Source organism: Protobothrops mucrosquamatus, unplaced genomic scaffold (genome assembly GCF_001527695.2).
Source record: "Protobothrops mucrosquamatus isolate PMUCROS unplaced genomic scaffold, P.Mucros_1.0 scaffold769, whole genome shotgun sequence".
Classification (NCBI taxonomy): domain Eukaryota; kingdom Metazoa; phylum Chordata; class Lepidosauria; order Squamata; family Viperidae; genus Protobothrops; species Protobothrops mucrosquamatus.
In genome coordinates, this window is record NW_015387037.1 from 117,946 (window position 1) to 135,499 (window position 17,554).

Consider the following 17,554-nt stretch of genomic DNA (forward strand, 5'->3'; position numbering starts at 1 on the left):
AGGGAGGATTTTAGGTAGGGATGATTTTAAGAAAATTTTAATTGACACACAGCTTCGAATATTTGGCTTTTAATTTGGTTTTATGGGGTTTTTTTTTTGTTCTTTGATGTATTTTGTTTGTCTGTTTTAATATGCTGTGCACCGCCCTGAGTCCTACGGGAGAAGGGCGGTATATAAATTAAATTATTAAATTAAATTATTAAATTAAATTACCCCCACCTCCCTTTGGGCCCCCTCCACTACCCCCGTTGTTCAGCAGCTGTTCGGACTGCTCCAAGATCTGGTCTACAGAGGAGAAAGTCTCCGTGAAGAGAGCCCACTGCCCAAAGCAGAGGGAAAGTAGAGGTGAAGAGAGGCTGACCCAGCCTGGAACAGCTCTAGGACAACTCGCCACGGCCAACTCGCTGTGGGACAATTCAACACTGTATTAATCGTTTCATTCAGTTATTTTTATTATTGGTGACCATATTGTTCTTGAAATATTTGTAACTCTTGACTTTATTATTAATGGCCACGGTCCCATTGAAATAAATTTAACTTTTGTAAGTCCACTTTAATTATGGATACGTAATCCAAGATCTTCTCTCCAGAAAAAGGGGCAGAGAAGAGTGAGCTGCTGATAGTTTTGAAGGCTGTCTGTTGGTCACCATGGCAGCTCTCAGGCTCAGATCTGCTCCTAGCAACATGCACCTCCTTTCTGAAAAGTATCACCTCCTAGGAGGGTTGAAAGATTCACTCTTTTTTGCCATCATTGTTTAGGTGGCACTTTGACATTGGAGGACCTCAAGAATTACCATGTTGAACTGGTGAAACCCTTGAATATGTCACTGGACAAATATACCATATTCTCAGCCCCGAGGCCAGCAGCAGGAGCAGTCCTTTTCTTCATTCTCAATGTCCTGAAAGGTAAATGAGCAAAGCGCAGCTCTTGGCCCCCAGGGGCCTCTTGATTAACCAGCTGGGGAAGAATCACAGCTGGCTTTTGGGTGGTGAGGATCTTGTGATACCAGATGGGGAAAGGCTCTTCTTGGAGAACTAGCTTGGAAATTCATCATCGGTGACAGTCCTTTAGCTGTTCTGGTGGGCTGGCAGTAAAAAAAATATATGGTCCATTGCAACTTATTCCACAAGTCAAGCACCAGCCTTCTGCAACAGGCATTGAGCCTTCCCAACGAGGGCTGCCCTTCCTCCTAAGACACGGTTTCTCCACCTTTAAGACATGTGGACTCAACTACCTGGCTGGGGAATTCTGGGAGTTGTCAAGATGGAGAAACCCTGTTCTTGGGACTTGTTCAAGAATAGGAACCCAGAATTCTACCTGCCCAGAACTGAGGGGGATGGGACCTGCATCTGGGTCTTTACTGGCATTAACAGGAACTCGGGGTGATTGCTGTCTGAGCATGGGGCACTGCTGCAGCATTTATTCAAGACCAAATGATTGCGCAGAAGCTTTTTTTCCAAAGCAGAATTGTTAGCTCATGGCATAAAGCAGATGATTCTGGAGGAAACCCAGTATGATGCTGCCTGCCAGATTCAAATTAATGTGATATTGCAGCATCTATTCAAGATACAAATGAGGGCTGCGCAGAAGCTTCAGCAAGAGAAGAGGGAATAGAGGGGTTTGGGTTTTCTTTTGTTTACAGAACTTGAGTTCTTTTCGTACAACAATTTTCTGTGGTTAATTTAGCTACTTGCTCTTCACCTCCAGTAACTGTCATTACAATTATTCTGTGATGTTGAAAAGCACTCCTTGTCCTGATGGTTTTCCAGAATATTAATATAAAAAGTATATAAACTGTGGTGGCACAGTGGTTAGAATGCAGTACTGCAGGCTATTTCTGCTGACTGCCAGCAGATTGGCAGTTCGATTCTCACCGGCTCAAGGTTGACTCAGCCTTCCATCCTTCTGAGGTCGGTAAAATGAGGACCAAGATTGTGGGGGTCAATATGCTGACTCTGTAAACCGTGTACAGAGGGCTGTAAAGCACTGTGAAGCGGTATATAAGTTTAAGTGCTATTGCTATTGCTATATTGATCTTTTTTTTTCTTCGATAGGAATACGTTTTTTCCAGAGCCACCCACATTACTTTGGTTTTAATGAGGCAAGTTATTCTTGAGCTGAGCGTGAATTCCACTATAATTATTATAAATTGTAGCATTCATATTTATCAAGCAAATTTGCTTGATAAATATGAATGCTACAATTTCATCAACTTTGGCTGGTTGATTAAATTAGAGTATATAATTATACAGTAATGGATTTTTGATCCATTGTTGTTTCTGATACTGTACTTTAATGGCGTTCTTGTTTCCTCAAATTAGAAAAGATATGAGTTAATTTCTTTGCATGCTCTGATAGAGTTCCTTGATATTTTAAAATGTTTTTTGACTCAAACATCCCCAAAGTTTTCATATTGTGGATTGATACATTTTATTCAACTCTTAAGTAATGAGTTAGTGAATGGTTTGCCATATAAGGATGGCTTTCTTTTTGTAATTTGCCTTTAAACCTTCGACCTGTATAAACAGAAATTATGAATATAGACTTGGTCTACGTGATTTTTGTGGCCACTTTGAGCTCCACAATTTTATGATTTTATGATAATAGAACTGAGTAAAGAGCCAAACATAAGATTTTACTATATGCTTTCTTAAATTTTATACTCCTAATCTCATTTAATGTCATTTTGAATTCTGTCTATAAACTTGAATAAATCAGCTTCAATACTCTTGTATTATAATAATAACTGTAGAAACAATCAAGATTTTAGGCTGAATTTGTTTATCTTGGGCTAAGGATTTCCAGGAATTCTTCTCAGCCAGGACATGGAAGGGAAGATAAATGCAACTAAGAGGAATTTAATTCCAGACTTAATTGACCTCACGCAAAGCCTTCCTGTAAAGAGCGTGACATTAAGTTAAACTAATTTCCAAGATATCAAATACATTTCCTTGGTAGGAACCTCTTACAAGATTTTACCTTTTGAGAAAGATAGTTTTACCCATCTCCTGTCTTCCAGCTGGGCCTTCATCAGAGGTTGGTCAGTGGATGGAACAGGGAAATTCAGTGTTTAGGTCTTTAGGCTCACCTTGAGAATTATTACCTGGAGGTCTGGGCAGGAATTGGAATCCCTGATGGGAAGGGGATTTCAGTGCGGTGCTGCAAGAAAGCAGATGCCTGGGACCCTTCCCCATGAAAACTTTGTTTATGGGATAATTCAATTTAAAAACAAGATCCAAAGATTTGTTTTTAGTGAAGTGAGACTTTAATAACATTGTTGTTTTGTAACCATTCAGTTCAAAGAGAGCTGTTTTTTTGGCAGAGATGAAAATCAGCTTGATCTATCTCAGTGTTTTATTCAATGTAAAATTTTATTTTTTGGGTCCAGTGGTTGGCCAACACCACTCTGCAACGCGGAAGGTCATTTTCCAGCTTTTTGTTTCTGCAGAAACAGAGAGCCTGGCTCTTGGGACAGAGTTCCAAATGAATTGCCCAGAGTAAAAGCTGGCTCAGATATTTATATAGAAAGTTTATTATTTAAAGCATGTCAGTCGATGTGACTTTTTTTCTCAAGGCTAGTGTTCACACTTGGTTGATTACATTTGTCATTTTTGCTCGAAGATTCCATTTGTCCTATTTAGTACAAGATTACTCACAATGGGTTCTTGTGAAACCTTCCTAATCCTATCTCTTTATCAGGACTTGTCTGCCTGTCGGTGGATTGTTTGTTAGTTTCTCAGCTGGCAAAATGAAGCTTAGATAGTCCAGTGCATAATTTAATCAGTTCTAACTTTTGGTGGCTCATTTCTACAGAGTTTGATTGATTCCTGGCTGATACTGTTTAAAGGCATTCGCTGAAACCTTTTCTTGTGAAAGGGATTCCTTTCCTAGGGAAGTTATCGCGTTTGCTCATTGAGAAGAAGACTGCAGACAGCAGGAGCTGGTTCTCCAGGTCCTAGCTTGTCCAGACACTTCCTGGGTTTTTTGAGAGGGTGCTTTTGTGTTGCTGTCTCTAGAATTTAAAGGGGAACCTCCCTATTTGAAGGATTTCTTTACTTTATATTCATCATTTTATATTTTTAAGCTATCGGGCTATTACAAATATCGTCACTGGTTTTGAAGTTCCACAGCTTTGGAGGACTTTTAATTGCCTTATAAGTCAATAACCTTTCTTCATAGGAAACTGGAGCTGATGAAATTTATATTAGTTATTACATGGTTTCTAGAATGACAAGCCTGAAACACAGTTAAACAATGTGAAATCAATTTCCTGTGAACTGCAGGTAATATAGCAACAACCCAACATGAATCTAAGGAACATTGAATGTTGCGATCACCTTGCTGCTGGAGATTGGAATATTAACTCTTTTGATTTATTCTTGTCCTATTACCTCATCTGAGGCTCTCATCAAAGGGATTATTAATGTGTTGGGCTCAATTGCTGCGTCTTAAGAATGCAAATGTTCTTCTTAGTTGCATCCATGGTGTTTGGAATAAAGATATCAAGAGCTGACAAGTGGAAACAATATTGTTCCGTCTACAGAATTTTGTTATTTAGTTGAGCATAACAAAAGTACAGGTAGTGCTCAACTTACAACCATTTGTTTAATGACTGTTCAAAGTTATGACGGTGCTGAAAAATGTGAATTATCACTGCACAAGACCGTTGCAGTGACCTCACAGTCACATGATCAAAATTTGACTCCTTGACAACCGGTGTATATTTACAACACTTGCAGCATCCCAGGGTACCATTTATGACCTGCCTACGGGGTTTCCAACAAGAAAAGACAACGGCGGAAGTCAGATTCACTTAACAAATGTGTGATTCACTTAATGACCATGGCAAAAAAATTTAAAATCAGTCACAACTCACTTAATGACTATATCAATTAGTGATAGAAATTCTGGTCCCAATTCTGGTCATAGCAATAACAGTAGCCCTTATACACCGCTTCACAGGGCTTCACTGCCCTCTCTAAGTGGTTTACCGAGTTGGTCTGTTGTCCTCCACAATCTGGGTCCTCATTTTACCAACACCAGAAGGATGGAAGGCTGAGTCAACCGTGAGCTGGTCAGGATCGAACTGCTGGCAGTGGAATGCAGAGTCAGCCTGCAATACTGCATTCCAACTGTTGCACCACCACGGCTCATAAATCCTTGTAAGTCAAGCACCACCTGTAAACATTTTTTTAAGTCTGTTGGTGGTAGGTCATCCACAACTCTCCTTGTCTTTCAGGGTTCAATTTCACCAAAGTGGATCTGGAAGAACCAAAGGGAAGAGCAAGGGCCTATCACTACATCGCAGAGACCTTGAAATTTGCCAATGGCCAAAGAGCAAAATTAGATGACCCCAATTTTTCTAAAATAAATGAGGTGGGTCTTTCCTGGGGCTGCCTTCAGATTGTTGGAATTACATTAGGGTCAGCAGCTCAGTGCCCACTTGCGTATGTATTAGGTGTGTGTCAGAAACTGGTACTTTGCTCCCAGGATCTTTCATCTCAGATGATAAGGGCCTTCAGCTTCCCTTGCTCCACTCTCCAGAAACTCCACTTTCTGTTCACAGCCCTCCTGGCTTCTGAGCATTTTGAAAGTGGTCTCAGGGCCACCCACAGCAGTCTCTTTCCCTGACTGGAATGCCCACCCTTTCAGGAGGTTCTCCACGAGATGATGTCAGATGCCTTTGCTGACCACATCAGGCAGTTGATCGACAGCCGGGGTGACCACCCAGCCAGCCACTATGACCCTGCCCAGCTGAGAATGGCTCCTTTTGGCACCTCCCACGTGGCTGTTTTGGCAGAAGATGGGAGTGCTGTGTCAGCCACCAGCACCATCAACCACCCGTAAGTGGGGGCAGCTGTGGACCAGCGATGCTGAGGGCAGCCTTGACTATTTGGCCCTCCATGTCCAGGAGGTCTCACCCTTGGTTTTGTTGCTAACTGCCACCTCCTTCCAGTTAGAGTCTCTGCAGAAGCACCTGTGGTCACTCCATTGAAAGCCACTCCCAGTTGCCGAGTCCACCCACAATTCCATGTGTGAAACTGACCCACCAGTGGGGCTTGTGCTGCTCATGGCCATCGGTTCCAGGAACAATCCTGCTCCTCCTTTGTTAACCGAAGGTCCCACAGGCAAACCTTGTAAAATGTTGGGGAGGTTGCTCGCCACCTTCCCTGGACTGAGTCAAGGCCTGTCCCTCCAGAGTCCCCTCCCAAGAGCTTCTCAGCTGGCAGAGGAGCTTTGCCTCCTCAAGGAGAGGCCTCCCTTCCTCGCAGACGTGCCCAGAACGCCCAGTCTGAGGGGGAGGCCATTGCTGAGGCTGGCAGGAAAAGGGTTCTCTGAGGACACGTGATGCAAGCCAGAGAAAAGAGCAATAGCACTTAAGACTTATATACCGCTTCACAGTGCTTTTACAGCCCTCTCAGCGGTTTACATTTTGTCCCCAATAATCTGGATCCCCCTTTTACCATTCTCGGAAGGATGGAAGGCTGAGTCAACCTTGAGCTGGTCAGGATTGAGCATCCCCTTCAGAGAATGCCTCTGGGGCCTATGATCCTTGCAGGACCTGCCCATCTCTGTTCCAGGAGATGGGTAAGGTACCAGCTGAGCCCCCTGGAGCCCCGTTCAGAGGGGGTACCTGAGGCCACACAGCCAGTTTCACAGCAGTCTCTTGATCAATGCGTTCCCGACCATGTTCTCCCCTCCCCCATCTGCTTTCTCTCTGCTTAGGTTTGGCTCAATGGTCTATTCGCAGCAAACTGGGATCATCTTAAACAATGAGCTGGCTGATTTTTGCATGAAGCGGTCTAGTGAAAGCATTTCTCCAGGTAAAGACCACTGCTCCCCCCACAAAGAATCACACTGAACTCTCTGGTCTTCCTCAGAGGCTAGAATTGCTGAGGAAGTGTGTAAGCATGCTGCTACCTTATGCGAGGGTGTTGGGTTTCCTAAGAGGTGGATCCTGTAGGGAGCCAATACTTTGGGGTCCTTGGTGGTCTCTGAGCTTTGTTGATTTATTACAGACATTTCATTATGATGAATGATGATGTTACCTAGTTTGGTAATTAAAAGTTTGCAAGACAACAACCAAGCCCAGAGAGCACCAAGGACCCCACAGTTCAACCCTGCGCTACAAAGATTCTCTTCTATCAGCTAACACTTTATCCTGTTCTCCCTCCAGGAGAGATGCCTCCCTCCTCCATGACACCATCCATTCTTCTTTCTAAAAATGAGAAGTCCAAGCTAATAATAGGCGGCTCAGGTGGGCCCCTCATTATCCCTGCTGTAGCCCAGGTAAGGCATGGAAGCCCCCTGCCTTATACAAGAGCCGCCCTTGAGGATGGCCCAGAAGCTTTCATTAATGAACCCCACCCTGCAGAGTCCAGTTCAAAGCCTTGTTCCGGAGCTGCTGCCCCCTCCCCCGAGTGTTTTCCTCTAGTTCTGTGATTTTCCTGGAAGAAGCTGTTCTTCTCCTCAGCTGAGAGGTAGCCAGGGGTTTCCCTTCACAGCAGCCTGGTGGGATTATTTTTCCCATGAAGAGCCAAGTTTTAGTCATGTTTCCATGCAGTCAAATCCCTTTCAGTTACAGGAATATGCAAACTCCTGTGGGAGCGAGAAGCACTTGACCTTCTGTGGCTGGATAGACGTTGCAGTTCAAGCAATGGGAGAGCTTGGGGCAAAAGACTACCTTGATATAATTTAATTTAATTGCATCCACTGAATGCTCCCCGTGACTATTCCTTAGCTTCCGTGAGGATGCTCCTGGCCAGACGTCTCTTTCATGGGTTTATCAAAGGACTCTCTGTTGCAGGCCATCGTCAACAAGTTATGGTTTGGGTACGATCTGGATCAAGCCATCAGAGCGCCCATCCTCTATGCCACTGGTGGTGGCTCCATTCTAGTGGAGAAGCGGTTTCCACAGGTGAGACGCGGACCTGATTCTTGGCTCTTCTCTCTCCCCCTCCACCTCCCCCCCCTAAATTGGTGGTGGGGATCTCATGTCCTGCACAAATGCTCACAGCAGCAAGGCTGGGTGAAAAAGTCCTCCTTGAGGAGAACCACCTCCATTACTTCCCAGCCTTGGTCAGGTTCTTATTCCACGAAGCCCGTCTGGGATTCCTTCCCCTGTCTCATTGTGGGAGGCATTTGTTGAGGGGGGGGTGGAGATGCTCATGAAGCTCAGCTACTTTGCCAGCTTTCCAATAAAGGAAAAGAAATAGAACAGGCAAGAGGAAGGCTCCATCCCTTCTGCCTGCCCCCATCCCTCAGCAGGGCATTCCCTCCGTCTTCTCTTAGGTGAACAAGAAAACGGAAGGTCAGTCATTTGCTTTAGGAAGGGTGGGGGGTGAAAGTGGGGAGATAACTGGGACACAGAGAGAAGAGGGGTCCAGCTGGAGACTTGGAGAAAGAGGTTTCCAGAATGGCTCCCTTGTCTGTTACTTGGATGGAAAAGTCCCCAATAACTTCAGAAACTTATTTTGAGGTACTTTGGGCAGCTCTGCAGTGTCTTCCTGTCCTGGAATTCCCTGCCCGGCTGATCTTCCCAGAGTCAGACTTTAGATTGTCCAAGTCCTGATTCTGGGATTCACCTCAGTGGGTTTCACAGCCATCCAGTCTCTGAAGACCCCCAACAAAGTAGAACTCACCACTTCATGGGGCAGCCTGTTCCACTGGCTTACGACTTGTAGTGTCAGGAAGTTCCTCCTATGCCTAGCCTGAGCCTGCTGCTACCTGCTAGTTGTAATCCACTCACTCTGGTCCTGTCCTGGAGTCAGTGGAGAGAATGAGGCTCGTGTACCCTGAATTAGAGCAGCCTGTTCTGCATCTGCCCAGCCCAGCCTTCTCCCGAAGGGTCTTCCGGGCTGCCTCGTCTCATTGCCCAGCCCCCCCTTCCTAATATGGTGGCCCAAAGAGCTGTGCAGGAGGCCTTTGAAGGGGGCATGTGGGGCTTACCGTTGCTTTTTTTTTCTCTGCAGAACCTCACGACCGCTTTGATCACCCTGGGGCACTCAGTCGACACTGCTCTACATGCCCTGAATGTGGTGCAGGGCATCTCCCAGGAGGGCGCCTGCATCTTCCCTTATTCTGACTGGAGGAAGCGAGGAGAAGCCTCCGGCTACTAGAAGCAGGGAGAAGCGCCGCTAAACTCTGAAGCAACTGTTCTCCTTCTCTGGTGGTTCTGCCATCAGCCTTTGGACGCATTCCTGTGCAAACCACACACACTCACAGCCCAAACTGTGTTCTACATTTCTCCTCTGTCAGACCTAACTTCCTGCTGAAAGTTGCCCTGCAACTGGACCTTATATCCGCACACACGAGACGTTCATCCTGTAGCAAAAGAGAAGCTGAGCCACACGTCCGTCTCCTGTGAGTCCAGAGGTTGAGGGAAAGGGGGGCGGGGCTGAAGTAGCCTCTTCTCTGTCCTGAGATATAATGTCCTCCTGGAACCACGGAGTGTCTGTGGCTGATGGAAGCTGAGGATGCCCAGTGAGAAAGACTGAGACTGGCACGGGTGGGAAATTACGGGACTGAGCCTGAATTTGGTAGGATAGGAACCCAGAATCCCCACAGAACCCCCCCCCCTTCGGGACTGGAGAGAGCAGAAACGCTGCAGCCTGTGTGGCGGAAGCTCTTCCAAGCTCCAGGCTTTGGACGAAGCTTTTGCTCAGGGAAAGAAACAGGCAAGGAGCCTGGCAAGCAAATGAGCCAATGCCCAGGGGGCCTGAGGCAGCCCCCTCCCCCAGGGGTTGAGTAGGGTCTGCTGTCAAAGCTCTGGAGAGGGCTGAAAGCCCTGCAGAACCCGGGAGCCATTAACCTTTGATGCAGAGGCCTTTTGTGGACCGAGGTCTCAGGCTGGTGGGGGGGGGGGCTGAATGCCCCTAGCTTTGCCCTCCCACCCTGGAGGCCTCAGAGCCACAGGCACCAGCAGGAGCCTTTCCTGTTCTTATTGCTGAAAGTGAAAGTTACGGACTGCTGTACTCCCACCTGCTGAGCCTTCATCAAAGCTGCAATTCTGCTGCCTTACTGTGTTGGTCACAAGCGGGGAGGCCAGCAGTGGGGGAGCTGATGGGAGAGTCATTCTGGATTATGAGCTTTTTTTTTTTATTTCTTCATGCACACATTTCCTCTATAGAAAGTTTAAAGTATATTTTCACAAATTATTTCCGGGTCTGTTTCTTTTCAACTCTGGTGTCTTCAAAGCTTCCCAGTACCGAAACATTTTTATTTTAGGCTGAGAATTGTTTGTGGAGGATTTTCAAGGATTTTGTTTTTTCCCTTTGTTTGGCACCTCTTGACAAGCCCATTCCAGCCACCCTCCTTGGGGTCAGCGATGCAACACGGGCAGCTTTCCCTTCGGCCCCTTTGGGCGGGCAATCTGCGGCTTGTCCTCAGTGGGACATCAAGGGCGGGGGGGGGGGGGAGGAATGGGCAACTTCCCCTCTGGGGGGCTCCAGTGGGCCAGCCTGCTCATTGTCTTGGTTCCACATGCACCTCCACCCACTTTTGTGCTGGGAAGTGCCTGGATTGTGCTCGCTTTTTAAAATTGGTTTCCTCGATCCAAAGTGGGTGCTCCCTTTCCAGAAAGCCCAGTTTCTAGGAGGCTTCCCTTCCTGGTGCCAGAGGATAAATTGGAGAGCGTGAAAAACCCTGCAAGTGCAATCAAAGGAAACTGATTATCCGTCTCCTGCACAGCCACATCATTTTTGGTCTCTTTCAGGTAACTGAAGAAACTTCCCTTGTTTTCTTGCCCCAACCAAATTCCGTGGATTTGGATTATCTTTAGCAAGCTTTCTTCTAAAGAAAATCTCTGAATTAACCTCACCTCATTTTTAAGGAAGAGGAAGATAATTAAATATGAGCTACACGATATGAAAAATAACCCAGAGTGCCAGCTCTGCCATCCTTAGTAAAAGAACCCATCCCTTCAACCAAACGGAGTCGAGGGTCTTTCTAGCTGGGGCAAGCCTGGCACAGAGTCTCACTGACCTGGAGAGAGGCATCGTTAAGTGACAGGTCACACGGTCCAAACTGGACCTCCCAGCTTATTTGATTAATGGTGAACCAGTGGTGGGGAGGGTTATCTGACACACAAAAACCTTTTGAAAGAAAAAGATTAAAATGATACAGAGAAATAGATGAAATGTAGCAGCCACGAAGTCCTTACTTAGAAAATGATCCACCAGATGCCCTGAGTGGGACGGGGAAATACCTAGTTGGCCACAGACTTGCCAAAAAGATATTGAAGCTTGACTAGAATCTTTACAAGCCTGACTGGGCCGCAAAAAAAGGACATGCAGTTTTAGGCTGAATGAATAATATGGCTTTTTTCAATACTTAATCATTCAGTTGTGATATCCGGGCATAACACTTGAGAAAGGATGAGAATATTGGAAACAGCCTTTTTATAGTTAGCTATTTTGAAGTAATTTCTTTTTGACCCTGGCCCCATTTTGGCTGGCACCCCACTAACCCGTTGGCTTCTTGCTGTGGGTGGGCGATGCCTTGTGCTGGGAATGGCCTGGTGCCCGTTGGGCCCTCTAGAGCACGCGGAGGGGCCTCTGATCTGTGGGAGCTGCCTTCCAGCCCACTCTGGTTTGGGGGAGGGAAGTTAGGTGGATCAGCCCCAAGGGTAGCTGAGACAGCAGATGGGAGCATGGCTGGCAAAGGGACGAGAGAGCTCTCTCGTCTCCCAAGGCCCAAGTCCTCCCACAGTCCTCTGTCTGTCTTCTGAACCTGGGTCAAAAAGCAGCCCAATTATCAGGTTTCCTGGACGAAACAAACCTGGGCTTGCTGACAGCCCATGTGGAGGCCGGTGGCCGCCTCTCACCCCATCCATTCGGAGGGAGGGGAATCTCCTTCTGCTCTAGGTTCGCAGGTGTAGAGCGCCATCTGCTGACCTGTCTGGGAAAGGGACCCGTGGGAGCATCTGGGATGCCTTTTCTGCTGCCAGAGACACAAAGCCACAAAAGCCACTTTGGGTCGTCTGGCTTTCCCCAGGAGGCCTTGCTAGCAATTCCTGCATCCAGCAGGGGATCTACCAAGGAACCAATGGCCGGATTCTGTGGATCCTTAAAAAATGCCAAGGCCAAGCGGATGCCAACAGCTGGATTTTTTCCCCATATCTCTACATATATATATATATATAGTATTTGTCAATGAAGCAGTGTCCCATGGTCATCTCATCATCCTATGTTCATTATAAATCTATCCCACGGTCCACATTGGTGAGATGCAGAATCACTTGCTCCAGAGATCTGTAGAACGTGGTGAGCCTGTCAGTCTCAGGCCTTCTGAGCTACGTGTAGCTGACCAGCTCAGTATCCTGCTGGGAAGCCCCCTTTCCGGGAATCGGAGGCTGCAGCCCAACCATTTTCAGTCCAGAGAATGGCCTGCACCACAGCAGTTTCATTGGTCCTGTTGACCTCATGTTTCCTTCTCACCAGGTCTTCTTCTATTTCCTAGGAAGGAAAAAACGGGTGACGCGCTGTCATCTTCAACAGATCCCAAAGCATTTCTTACCTCAGACTCTTTTGCCTTGCGGGCCAGAGATGACTGCACTCAGTCAAGAGACAGCTGCTCCCAGCTGTGGTCTCAGGGATGTTCTGTCACCTGTCAGCTGGATTGGACAATGCTACTATTTGGAAAGCCCCTTGAGCTAAAGGGAGCAACTTCACCCAACCTGGGACTCTGCATGTGTTTTAGAATTGTAGCCCTCTGATTCCCAGGCAGCCTAACTGCACAACACTGTGACAGAGGCGGGAAAGCCAATCCTGAAAAAGAACCCTTCAGCTGTTAACCCTCTTCAGGTTTCCCTGATCCTTCCATTATTAAACAGACCTCTTTCACATCCATCTCCAGAAGCGTAGCTGAGGGGAACAACTGGTTATGAACTCGCGGCTCCTCCACAGCAGTCTTAACATCATAGCCAAACCACAAGGCATTGACGATTGTCTGCACGAAAGAAGAGGTACAGGATTAGGTCTCCAAGCATCTCCTGACAGGACTGGAGCTGATGTTCTTTCCAGGGATCCATGAAGCCAGGATGAATTGTGAAAGACCACAGAGAGACCTTAGCTGCTCAGTAAAATGTCTGCCTTGCCAAGGAGCTTTGAGATGTACTTGACAATCGCCTTTGCCAACAACTGTTTTCCCTAAGGGGCTGAGTGTGGTGCTGAAGCCACCCCTCCCTCATCTTCCCCCAAATTATGTGAAATAGATAATAATGGAAAGCTCAATGCCACCTAGGAATTTCAACATGGAGCTATTTGAAACTTTCTTTCACTTTTTCTGTGATTCCAATATTACTGTTCAAACTGTAAATTTTGAGGGGCTTGCAAATCCAAATGTAACTTTAGATAAGAGACATCCATCAACCTTTTCTCTCCATCTTCCTTTCAACTCCCCCAATCCACAGCTGTAGCTAAACCCACTCTATGGCAAAGAGTACAAAATTGATATAACTATGTGGGTTAAATCTCCTTTTTTCCCAGAAAGACAAAATCTAGAGAGCTTCAAAAATAGTCTGTTCAAGAACCTGAAAGGAAAACCTGGTGAGACTTTGGAAGCTACTTCTCTCTTTTTCTGTCAAGCACCGCATGCACATCCCCTTCACTGGACCGATTCAGCCCTGTCTGCAGATCTCGGTCTTAGCTCAGACTTCCCTCCTTAGGGGGGGGCCCTCCATAGTTGGCCTAGCAACCTCTCTGGTCCTGGTAGGCACACTGGTATCCCCAGAGCAGAAAAGAGATGCCCACCATGAGTGCTGCCTGTCCCCACCCCACAGAGAACCCACGGGGTCCAGGGCTTCTTGACAGAGCAAGACGAGGTGGTCTCCAGAAGCATCCCTCAGCCTACCCAGCGTGACCCACCAGGGCTGTTGCTGTTGTGATTTTTGTCCCTCCAGAAGCACCGACCACCATCCTGACTTTGTTCTTCTCATCCACCAGGATAGTCGGACACATGGATGAGAAAGGTTGTTTACCTGTTGGGGATGGAGCCAGGTGAGATGCATTGCTGGACACGATCCTCGAACATGCCACTTAAACCACTAGCCAGTATAGTTGTAGTAGTAAATATCATGTGAACTATGTGCTGGTTCCCATCAGCCCTTCCTTTGCTCCTGTACAGGTGAGAGCACATGGGAGGGGTTGGCCAGCCAGCATCTTACAAAGGTAACTTCTCCCTGTGCAAGAATGGCTGTGCCTTTCATCGTCCTGGCCAGAGTCCTTGCTGCGTTTTTACAGACCTGCCAGGGGTCTTCTCTCAGGCCTTTCATGGAGCTTCTCAGGGGCAAGGCCCCCCAAGCAGGGCTCCACCGTGTTTGTTTGGGTGGCGGGACCAAGGCTGAATTAAACAGATGGGGCTCACCCTTCTCTGCCTACTGTCACCCCAGATTCTGAGGCAGGGGTTGGGTGATTGGGTAAGAGCTGATCATACAGGCTCAAGGGGAAAATATCCTAGGAGAAATGGGGGACTCCTTCCCACAATCTTCCCCTTGGCAAGCTGCTTTCTAGGCAATTTCACAGTGCTGTTATCCCTCACGGTTAGCCTCAGATACAAGTTGAATTTCCCTGTTTTGTAAACAACACAACTTAGAGGGAATCAGTACTCTAGAGCAGGGCTTTTCAACCGGTGGTAGTGTACCACTAGTGGTACATTGGCACCTGTCAGGTGGTACGCGTACGCAGTGCTTTTTTTTTGAAGAAAAAAAAGGTGTTGGAACTCACACACATACAACCTGTCTTGCCTACCCTACAAGGTTCCATCCAAAAAAGGTGCCGGAACTCCGTTCTGAACGTTCTATGACAAAAAAAAGCCCTGCGCGTACGACAGGTTGAACAACATTGTAAAAAAAGTGTAAAAAAAACCAAATGTAAAAGTGGATGAGGTGAAGCGGCAGCAGCGCCGCAGAGGCTTCTGGGAAAGTCATCTGGAACTGCACAGGGCGTTGCCTGGGTCCTACTGACGGGGAGAGCAGAGAGAATATATAAGGGGGGTGAGGACTACCTGTACTTTATCACTTTTTTCCATTTTTTTTTGGTCATCAAGTTTTGGACACCTTGCTAGGCGACTGGTGGTACTTGAATATTGCCATATTCTAAAAGTGGTACAATCTGTGAAAAGGTTGAAAAGCCCTCCTCTAGAGGGCATCACAATCAACACAGGGAAGCAGTTGCTGTCCCCAAATCAGGGAGAATCTCCACTGCCCAAAACGGAGAAGACATGATTCCCATGCTAGAGCAACAAAGGAAGCAGGGAAGGGAATCAGTCTGTGTGTCCAGGGGGTTCTGATGGAGCACCTGGATGGACCAACTGGAACTGGAGATCAAGGATGGCCTCCGCCCCCCTTGGGAGTCTGTGCTGCAAGTGGGGTTCAGACAAACCTTCTGAAAGACCAAGACCAAGTGAAGCCAAGAGAAGTAAGGTCCTACATTTAGGCAAGAAAAACCAAATGCACAAGTATAGTATCGGTGGTACCTTACTCAATAGTAGCAACGGTGAGAGGGATCTCGGAGTCCTAGTGGACAATCACTTAAATATGAGCCGGCAGTGTGCTGCAGCTGCCAAAAAAGCCAACACAGTGCTAGGCTGCATTAACAGAGGGATAGAATCAAGTGAAGTATTAATACCACTTTACAAGGCCTTGGTAAGGCCACACTTGGAATACTGCATCCAGTTTTGGTCACCACGATGTAAAAAAGATGCTGAGACTCTAGAAAGAGTACAGAGAAGAGCAACAAAGAGTACAGAGAAGAGCAACAAAGATGATTAGGGGACTGGAGGCTAAAACATATAAGGAACAGTTGCAGGAATTGGGTATGTCTAGTTTAATGAAGAGAAGGATGAGGGGGGACATGAAAGCAGGGGCTGCCACAAAGAAGAGGGAGTCAAGCTATTCTCCAAAGCGCCTGAAGGCAGGACAAGAAGCAACGGATGGAAACTAACCAAAGAGGGAAGCAACCTAGAATGAAGGATAAATTTCTTGACAGTTAGAACAATTAATCATTGGAACAACTTGCCTCCAGAAGTTGTGAATGCTCCAACACTGGAAGTTTGTAAAAAAAAAAAAGACTGGACAACCATTTGTCTGAAATCGCCTGAGCAGGGGGTTGGACTAGATGACCTCCAAGGTCCCTTCCAACTTTATTATTATTATTATTATTATTATTATTATTATTATTATTATTATTATTATTATTATTATTATTATTATTATTATTATTATTATTTTGTTGTTATTGTTATTGTTATTATTGTTGTTGTTAGTATTATTGTTGTTGTTGTTGTTATTATTGGCATTTGCATGATCTGTGAAAAGCACCATTGCCAGAACACTGGGAAGAGAAAAGTATTTGGAAAGGAATTAATTGGGGGGGGGGGGAGAGAATAAAGAAAAAAAATAAAGCTCAGAATGAGTGATATCAGCCGTGAGGGCCTGAAAGAAAATGTCTGGCGCTCACATGAGACACGTCTAAGAACAATGTCTCCATACATCTTTTTCTACTGTATTATTCTAATCTGGATAAAAGACATGTTATCCCCTTGGAGAAAGCAGATGAATATCTTCAAAAGCAACAAAGACAGTTTCTGTATGGACCTATAATGACCAAGGAAGTCTCAGAAGCAACTACAAAGAACAAACCAGGAAAGTCTCTCTTATTGCCAGGCTCCAGAAACCAAGAAACACCCATTGTGGCTCTTCTAAGCAGCCTCCTTTATCGTTCCTCACCTCCAGACAAGGTGGGCAGCCTATAAATATTATGAATAAATAAATAAATAAATCTTGCCCAACTCCAGCTGCCTCCTTGCACCATCCAAGAGTTCCCGGGGAAAATTCCCAGGGAGCTCCGGTTCTCTTCCTCCCTCTCAACCTCTCTGCACTCTGCCTGGAATGCGGCCCCTCCCAGCCGGGAAGCCAGGCTACGTCCCTCCCCAGGAGGAACTCGGATAACCTTTGCAGGGCCCAAGGACCTCTGTGGTCAGGGACCTGGGAAGAGCCCAGGATAACATTAACAGCTAAATAAGGACGAAAATGGACTTCAGTCGGAAATTACAGACCAAAATCATTAATGAATTACCTTGAGTTATCTTGAGGCAAGATAGGTGGCCTATAAATTTAATAAATAAATAAAACAATGATTATAAGTTGTTCACAATGATTTTAGCTGAAAGGTTGAAAATAATTTTGCAAGAATTTATTCCTGGGGTGAATGTGGGTTTCTACTACAAGATGGTTGAAAGATAATGTTAGAACTGCATTGGACGCACAGTTCTGGAAAAATGAGAATATACCATCAGAGGAAGAAGTGATAAGGAAAATTCTGGACTGTGCTGAGATGGACAAATTAACAAAAGAGATAAAAGAAAAGGAAGACACAGAATACTATCTAATATGGAACAAGTGGTATGATTGGTTGGAGACTAGAAATAATAGAGAATAAATGTGGAAAGGTTAAAAGTGGAAAATGTGTGTATAATAATGTATGAAGGAAGAAAAATGCAAATAAGAAACAACGGGGCAACAAGGACAAATATTCTAAAGAAGAATAAGGGGGG

General features: G+C 46.0%; 2 protein-coding genes across 2 annotated transcripts in view; one reads left to right on the forward strand and one right to left on the reverse strand.

Annotated features, from left to right (window-relative positions):
- GGT5 (gamma-glutamyltransferase 5) overlaps positions 1-9,559 on the forward strand; it is a 15,566-nt gene extending 6,007 nt beyond the window's left edge. The window contains exons 5-11 of the mRNA XM_015818622.1: positions 760-906; positions 5,241-5,377; positions 5,654-5,844; positions 6,728-6,825; positions 7,179-7,291; positions 7,809-7,919; positions 8,974-9,559. Coding sequence (XP_015674108.1) covers positions 760-906; positions 5,241-5,377; positions 5,654-5,844; positions 6,728-6,825; positions 7,179-7,291; positions 7,809-7,919; positions 8,974-9,120 — 944 coding nt within the window. The 3' untranslated portion in view covers positions 9,121-9,559. The remainder of the gene's footprint in view (positions 1-759; positions 907-5,240; positions 5,378-5,653; positions 5,845-6,727; positions 6,826-7,178; positions 7,292-7,808; positions 7,920-8,973) is intronic.
- Positions 9,560-12,157: 2,598 nt separating this feature from the next.
- The window catches only part of GGT1 (gamma-glutamyltransferase 1), a 28,770-nt gene continuing 23,373 nt past the window's right edge, over positions 12,158-17,554 (reverse strand). The window contains exons 11-13 of the mRNA XM_015818618.1: positions 13,867-13,979; positions 12,836-12,949; positions 12,158-12,456 (exon numbers count right to left, since the gene is read on the reverse strand). Of these exons, the coding sequence (XP_015674104.1) occupies positions 12,313-12,456; positions 12,836-12,949; positions 13,867-13,979 (371 nt within the window). The 3' untranslated portion in view covers positions 12,158-12,312. The remainder of the gene's footprint in view (positions 12,457-12,835; positions 12,950-13,866; positions 13,980-17,554) is intronic.